Source organism: Triticum aestivum, chromosome 4A (assembly GCF_018294505.1).
Source record: "Triticum aestivum cultivar Chinese Spring chromosome 4A, IWGSC CS RefSeq v2.1, whole genome shotgun sequence".
NCBI lineage: Eukaryota > Viridiplantae > Streptophyta > Magnoliopsida > Poales > Poaceae > Triticum > Triticum aestivum.
In genome coordinates this window covers 743,812,162-743,818,737 of record NC_057803.1, presented here as the reverse complement: position 1 = coordinate 743,818,737, position 6,576 = coordinate 743,812,162, and the positions used below count along the sequence as shown (strand labels likewise).

General features: G+C 45.8%; 1 protein-coding gene across 1 annotated transcript; it reads right to left on the bottom strand.

Annotated features, from left to right (window-relative positions):
- Positions 1-1,185: 1,185 nt before the first annotated feature.
- LOC123083560 (putative disease resistance protein At3g14460) lies at positions 1,186-5,868 on the bottom strand. Its single transcript, XM_044505576.1, has 5 exons — positions 5,760-5,868; positions 5,016-5,148; positions 4,765-4,908; positions 4,409-4,522; positions 1,186-4,303 (listed from the first exon to the last, which is right to left on the bottom strand). The coding sequence occupies exon 5, from the start codon at positions 4,021-4,023 to the stop codon at positions 1,387-1,389; it is 2,637 nt and encodes an 878-aa protein (XP_044361511.1). The 5' UTR covers positions 4,024-4,303; positions 4,409-4,522; positions 4,765-4,908; positions 5,016-5,148; positions 5,760-5,868; the 3' UTR covers positions 1,186-1,386.
- Positions 5,869-6,576: the final 708 nt, after the last annotated feature.

Sequence of the window (6,576 nt, the reverse complement as noted above, 5' to 3'; positions counted from 1 at the left end):
CAATCACAATCTTTAGCTATGTGGTTTGTTTTTTTACAGATTTGGCACTTCCCTTCGTATCCTTCGTAGCCCTGGAAATTGCGCCCCCGATTGTTGTTGCCGGGGGGGGGGGCGCCTGTTGTTGCCACTGCGAGGGTTGCCCTGGTAGTAGCCGCCACCCCCACCAGGATAGCCGCCACCACCACCACTATGGTAGCCGCCGCCGCCCGGATAGCCGCCGCCACCACTGTTGTTTGGGTGGTAGCCGCCGCCACCGCCCTGATTGTTGCCGCCGTTGTGGTAGCCACCGCCACCACCGTATTGTCCGCCGCCACCGCCTCCGTACTGGCCGCCACCACCACGGGATCCACCACCACCTCCACCACTCCGCTGGTTTTGGTAGGTTTTGGTGTTTCCCTGGCGACCACGAGATGCAGTATTCGCCGATGATTTGAAGGATCCGGCGTTTGTACCATGGAACATCTCGACTCGCTGGTCGAAATTCGCCACCATGGAGAAGAGGATGTCGACCGATACCGGCTCCGTGCTTGTATCAAGCGCTGAGATGATGGGCTGGTACTCCATGTCCAACCCGGCGATGATGAAGGAGAGCAGTTCATCCTCGCCGATCGGCTTGCCCGCCGCTGCAAGCTCGTCGGAGAGGGCACGCATGTGACCGAAGTATGCAGCCGCCGTCTGGGAGCCTTTCTGGGCGTTGGTGAGGGCGACTCGTATGTTGTTGGCGCGTGAGAGAGACATGGCCGAGAACATGTTCCCAAGCGCGGTCCAGATCGCATGTGATTTCTCAAGCGAAGCGACCTGGACCAGAACTTCTTTGGACAGGTTTGTTGGTCTTGGATGAGCCATTGGGAGTAGGCAGGGTTCACAGCAACCTGATCCTTCCCTTCGGCGTTTTTGGTGGTGAGGGTTTTTGGTGGTTCTGCAATGGTTTGATCTAGGTAGCCGAAGAGGCCGGCACCCATGATCTGTGATCTTGCCTGTGTGCGCCATAGGATGTAATTGGTTCGGGTAAGTGGCTCGGAGGTGTTGTAGTTGAGGCTGGAGTTGATGGCGGAGGAAGAAGAGGCCATGGCTGATGGAAGGAAAGTGGACTAGGGTTTTTGGTGCAGGTAGAAGGAAGGTGGCTAGGGTTCTTGGCGCAGGCAAATCGAACTAGATGTGGCGGAAGAGGTTGCTCTGTATACCATGTAAAGATTTGGGTAAGCGTTCCTACTCCCAACAGGGGAGCCGCATTGGTATATATTGGATTGATTACTTGTGTTACAAGAGTTGGCAGAGTCTTATCTAACCAACAAGAGATATTACAGGAGACTTAAACAGCAGATAGAAGGAGATACAACACCTAACTACTCCAACGTGATACATGAGTGGTTCGGCCCAACAGCCTCACAATAATGTGTTTAACAGTGATATCAAGTGTTTTGTCCTCATGATATTTTCTCTCTCATAATGATGATCCAGCTCATCGTTGGAAATAAATACAATCAGTGGGCATTTGTGTACTTCCAAACATTTAAGGCCTAGTGGAAGACAAGGTAATGTCTTCAGGTTTGGCACATTTTCGAAGGCAAGTCTAGAGCAATTCACAAATAGCTCAGTATTGGATGGTAGGCTTTGCAATTCGCTGCAATCAACAAATCTTAAAGATTCCAAATTCTCAAAATACAAACCATCAACTAGCCAGCCCGGATATTTTGATGATTTGTAACCTTCAATTGTAAGATGTCCAAGTTGAGATGGTGGCATCAGACCTTCTAGAATCTCCAAATGCAAACTATCCTCTGTATCAGTGTTATTGTTGCAACTCCAGATAAGTCGCAAGCTGTCAAGATGAATTTTCTGATGCAGCTTTGATTCTAAGGCTTGATCCTTCCCAGTGACATTCTCAAGATTTGTGATAGTTAAACAGTGACGAATTTGATCCATGTCCCTCAGCTGTTGCAACTCATATCCCTTTTTCTTTTGCACAGAAAAATTGTCAAATTGTTGAAGCGAAGTCATCTTACCAATGTTAGGAAACTGGGGCACGACTGGCATGCATATCTGTCCAAGATGTCGTAACTTCCTTAAAGTGCAGAGTTTCTCAGGAAAACTCCGATCTATATTGGAAAACAGAAGTGACTGCAAGTGGTAAAGAGCACACACTGATCTTGGCAATACAGAAATCAGTGTTCCGCTGATGTTCAAATATTGAAGGTGCTTCAACTCACCAACAGATTCTGGCAACTTAGTACCGCTGGAAGATGACAAACATAGTACGCGCAACTTCTTCAAATGCTGTAGTATCTCATTAAAAAGGTCACTTACATCATCCACTAGGGGGTCTATGCAAATAATAGTGCGTAAATGATGTAGCTTGCAGATACTTTGCTTGTGTTGCATCATACTATCAACACGAACAGATAGATGTCGAACAGTGGATGGTATTTCTGTGACCTTGTCATCTTCCAATCTGAAGTAGTCTTCTTTGGAGAGTGATTCTGCCAGATCATGAAGGAGATCATGCATAACATAATACGGGGCAATGTATGGTTGAAAGAACGAAGCAGAGACCATCTTCTTGAAGCAATCCCTCCCAATATCTTCCACTCTCTTGTTTTGGTTGCACGAATCAACAAGGCCCTCTGCCATCCAAAGATAAACCAACTCATCGATGACATACTCGTGCCCTTTTGGAAACAAGCTGCAGTATAGGAAGCACCTTTGCAGACGTGGATCTAACTTCTTATAACTCCACAACAGAGCTCTCATGGGATCATTTAATTTGTCAATCTTTATACTTAAAGCATCCTTCCATGTAGTGATATCGGCTTTCCCTTTCAACCGGGATCCCACAACTTTAGCCGCCAAAGGAGATTGTCCAAGCCTTTTAACGATCTTCTTTGCAAAATCTTCCAGCCTTTCACGCAGGTGCTTATTTTTTATTTCTGATCCAGAGAATGCATGGTGTTTGAAGAGTGCCAAGAACTGAGCATCTTCCATCTTTTCCAGTGGACACACTTCTTCACAGCAAAAAGCGGCTGGAAATGTATCCCGTCGAGAAGTTACCAAAACTTTGCTTCCCGTCTGTCGGGAAACTAGAGGAGCTAACAGTTGGTCCCATTCCCTATCACTGCCAGGTTCAAACCAAACATTTTCCAGAACAAGCAGGAACTTTCCTGATGCTTGCAGTATGGCTGTCAACTTGCGCTGCAGAGTATCAAGGTTATCAATGCGTGGGCATTCCCCCTGAGAGGCAGACTCAATGATCTCCCGTGTATGACGGTGGACATCAAGTTTGCGTGAGATGCTTACCCACATTGTCACATCAAAATATTCTTTTACCCTCTTGTCATTGTAAACAAGTTGTGCCAAGGTGGACATTCCCATGTCTCCAACTCCAACAATGGCCAAACCCGAGTACAGAGCCGAACTAGACTCAGTAGTAGCAGTTGTCTTGGTAAGACGATCTATTATACGATCACGATCCTTGTCACGACCAATCACTTTTGGAGGTGGTAGTGATGTGGCCTCAGGGACAACAGCTGGTATGGCGGAGCTTTCTGCATTATAACCTGATGGTAAGCAGAGCAGTTCACGGAAGTCCTTGGCTTTTGCCAGTGTAGCCTTCAGTTCATTTAGCTGGCGAATTAGCTTCCTATTCTCAGAGCTCATATTGGACAGCCTGCTCGATGCAGCACACAGGGGCTTCATAAAAGTGCTTCTGATGGAGGATGCATTGGCTGGCAAGGAATCTTTCCCCTTTGCTTGGCGCTTGAGGTTATTGTACTCATGGTCGTCCAGCAAATCTTGAGCCATGTAGAAGCCTTCTTTGAGTTCGTGAAGCCATTTGCCCAACTTGGGCCTGTGGTTTCCCTTGTCTGCTGCTTCAATCACCAGCTTGAACTGCGGCATGATAGTGGTCTCCAACTCATGGAGCTCATGCGCTATGTCCACTCCAAGGTACGTTGAAGCATCAGCAAGGAGCTTCATCAAGACCGGCGATGCGGCCAATCTTAAGCCAGTGAGCACCAATTCTGCCATCAGATTGCAGGTTTTTTTTGTGTTTGTATATGCCTAGAGAAGGGAATTTTGTTTGTTTTGTGGATGCACAAATCTTGGGTGCAGAAAGACAAGGGAAACAGGTAGAAGAATCCAAGTGCAGACTTTTCCTCTTATAGCTGAAAGAGAGTTTAAGGGGTGTTTCTAGAGGAAAAATTCTCCCCTCATCTTTTTTCAATATTTTTTTGGGTGAGGAATGTTCCTGAACAAATTGAAAGACTGGCACTGGAATTGTTTCTGAACTCGGCGATGGAAGAACAACCTGTTGGAGTAGGAAATCAGGAGATAAATTAGCCAGATGCAACAACAAAGATAATAAATAGCCACATATGTAGAGGAAAGCAGAGGAAAATAGTGGTAAGCTTACACAGATGAACAAGTCAAAAGCAGTGATAAGGCAATGTTGTAGGAGCTAATAAATATGTTGCGCTGAAAGCAGAAATCCCCAAACAGCATTTCCACGTGGCAGAACACCTACAGGCTGAAGACAGAAAAGCATGGCTGCAACTTTAAGTCAAGATATCAGAAATGTTATTCTGCTACACGTGTCATTGATGAAGTGCGAAAGCTGCCAGATGACTCAAGCTTAAGGTGATTGTTTTACAAGGAGATCCACCATACAAAGAAATTCTGACTACCAACCAACCCAAGAACCGGAATAGATCTACTAATGAACACGGGAAAGAACCAAGGATAAGCTAGGAGATGGATCTTATCTATCACCTGATCTCGCAGACGCTCGCCACCGGTCGTCAGTCGCCGGATCCAAGGAAAGAAACCGGTAAGAGAGTCGTGCACTGGTGAGGAAAAAGGTGGTGCATCAATGTGAGCGGAATCAAGCACTGGAACTGTTTCTGGATGGAAAACCTGTTGGAGTGGGAAATCATGAGATGATTAGCCGGTTGCAACAACGAAGATAATAGTAAGCAGCCAGATTAGTAGAGAAAAACAGAGGGGAATAGTGGTGAGCTTACACAGATGAACAAGTGAGAACAGCGTTGGTCACAAGCGAAGAAGTGAGAAGCACAAGCGGCAAAGAGTAGGAGCTAATAAATATGTTGTGCTGTAAGAGAAATCTCCAAATAACGGCTCAACGAGGTGGAACACCTACAAGCAGAAAACAGAAAAATAGGCATGTGGGTCAAGTCCACCATAACAGTGTAAAAGAATTCAGATAACCGAAATTCAGGGTAGCTCTGAATTTGCAGAACATGTTTCAAATGTGGTATGAAAGTTTCCAAGCAAAGTAAAGAATTTACTCAGGAAATTTGCACATAACAGTGTTCCTTTTTTTTATATGAATATTAAAAGAAGAGGTGTGTGAAATTGGAGATAAAAATGTGTGTTATGTTGGAGATTAGATGAAATCAGACTATGTTTACTCAAATATTATTCTGCTACGCATGTCACTGATGAACTGTGGAAGCTGCAAGACGACATCAAGCTTAAGGTGATCTATGGTGGTTCAAGGTTAAGGTGGTCTATGCAAAACACGGTGCATTCTGGGGAGTCTATCCCTCTTCAGGGCATAATCAAGAAAAATAAAAATCCAGCAAGAAAACAAATTTGGATATCATTGTTGATATAAATAAATCGTTGGTACAAAGCATGGATTTGCAGGAAGCAGATACCAACCCAAGAACAGGAACAGATCTGTCAACGGCTAACGCAGAAAAAAAAAAGGAACCAAGGATAAGGTGGGTGAAGGATCTGACCACCTGAGCTCAGAGACGCCCGTCGCCGGTGGCCGGATCCGAGGAAGGAAGCCAGCGAGAAGAGAGTCGTGCACTGGTGGGGGAAAAAGGTGGTGCGTCAATTGAGCAGAATGAAGCAAACTAAATCTTGAGGCAAGAAGATGAATGGACAGTGGAGTGGGTACTGTGCAGTGAGAGTACACAACTGATTGAGCTGCTGAAGCCTGGTCCCTTTCGATGGTACTACTACTATCAACAGGGCCAGTACACAGCTAGCCCAGCCATTGGGCACACGACAAGACGTCGATGGTCGTGTAAGAATTGGACTCCTTTTCTTTTGGATAAAATTAAGCCCAGGTAACCAAAAAAGACCCAACATTGCTGCATCACACCTGCCTCATAGATTTCAGTCTTGCAAGCAAATGGAGCCAGGAAAAGGACGACAGCTCAACTTGCCCACATATCAGCACAACCACACGAAGTGTGAAATGTGAATGCACAGCTAATTGAGCTGCTGAAGCCTGGTGCCTTTCGATGGTACAGTGCCCATCGATTAACAGGGTCAGTAGAGTACACAACCGTTGGGCACACGACACGTCGACACTCACAGATCAACTAAGAAGACGACAGCTCACAAATCAGCACAAACACATAGAGTGTGAAATGTAAATCAATGCACACACATTTTCCACCATCAATGAACAACCTCTAAGCTCTGAATAAAATGACCCTGCTACGTACCAAGCCGAGTTTCGATGTACTATGGTGGAAACTGAAGCTATCGTGGCCAGCTTCTGCATCACTGGACTAATTTTGCAGCCTAGATCCAAATTATTGGAGA

What these genes read in the sequence shown, in the direction of transcription:
- LOC123083560 (XM_044505576.1), bottom strand. Translation starts at nt 4,023, where the DNA reads ATGGCAGAATTGGTGCTCACTGGCTTAAGATTGGCCGCATCGCCGGTC.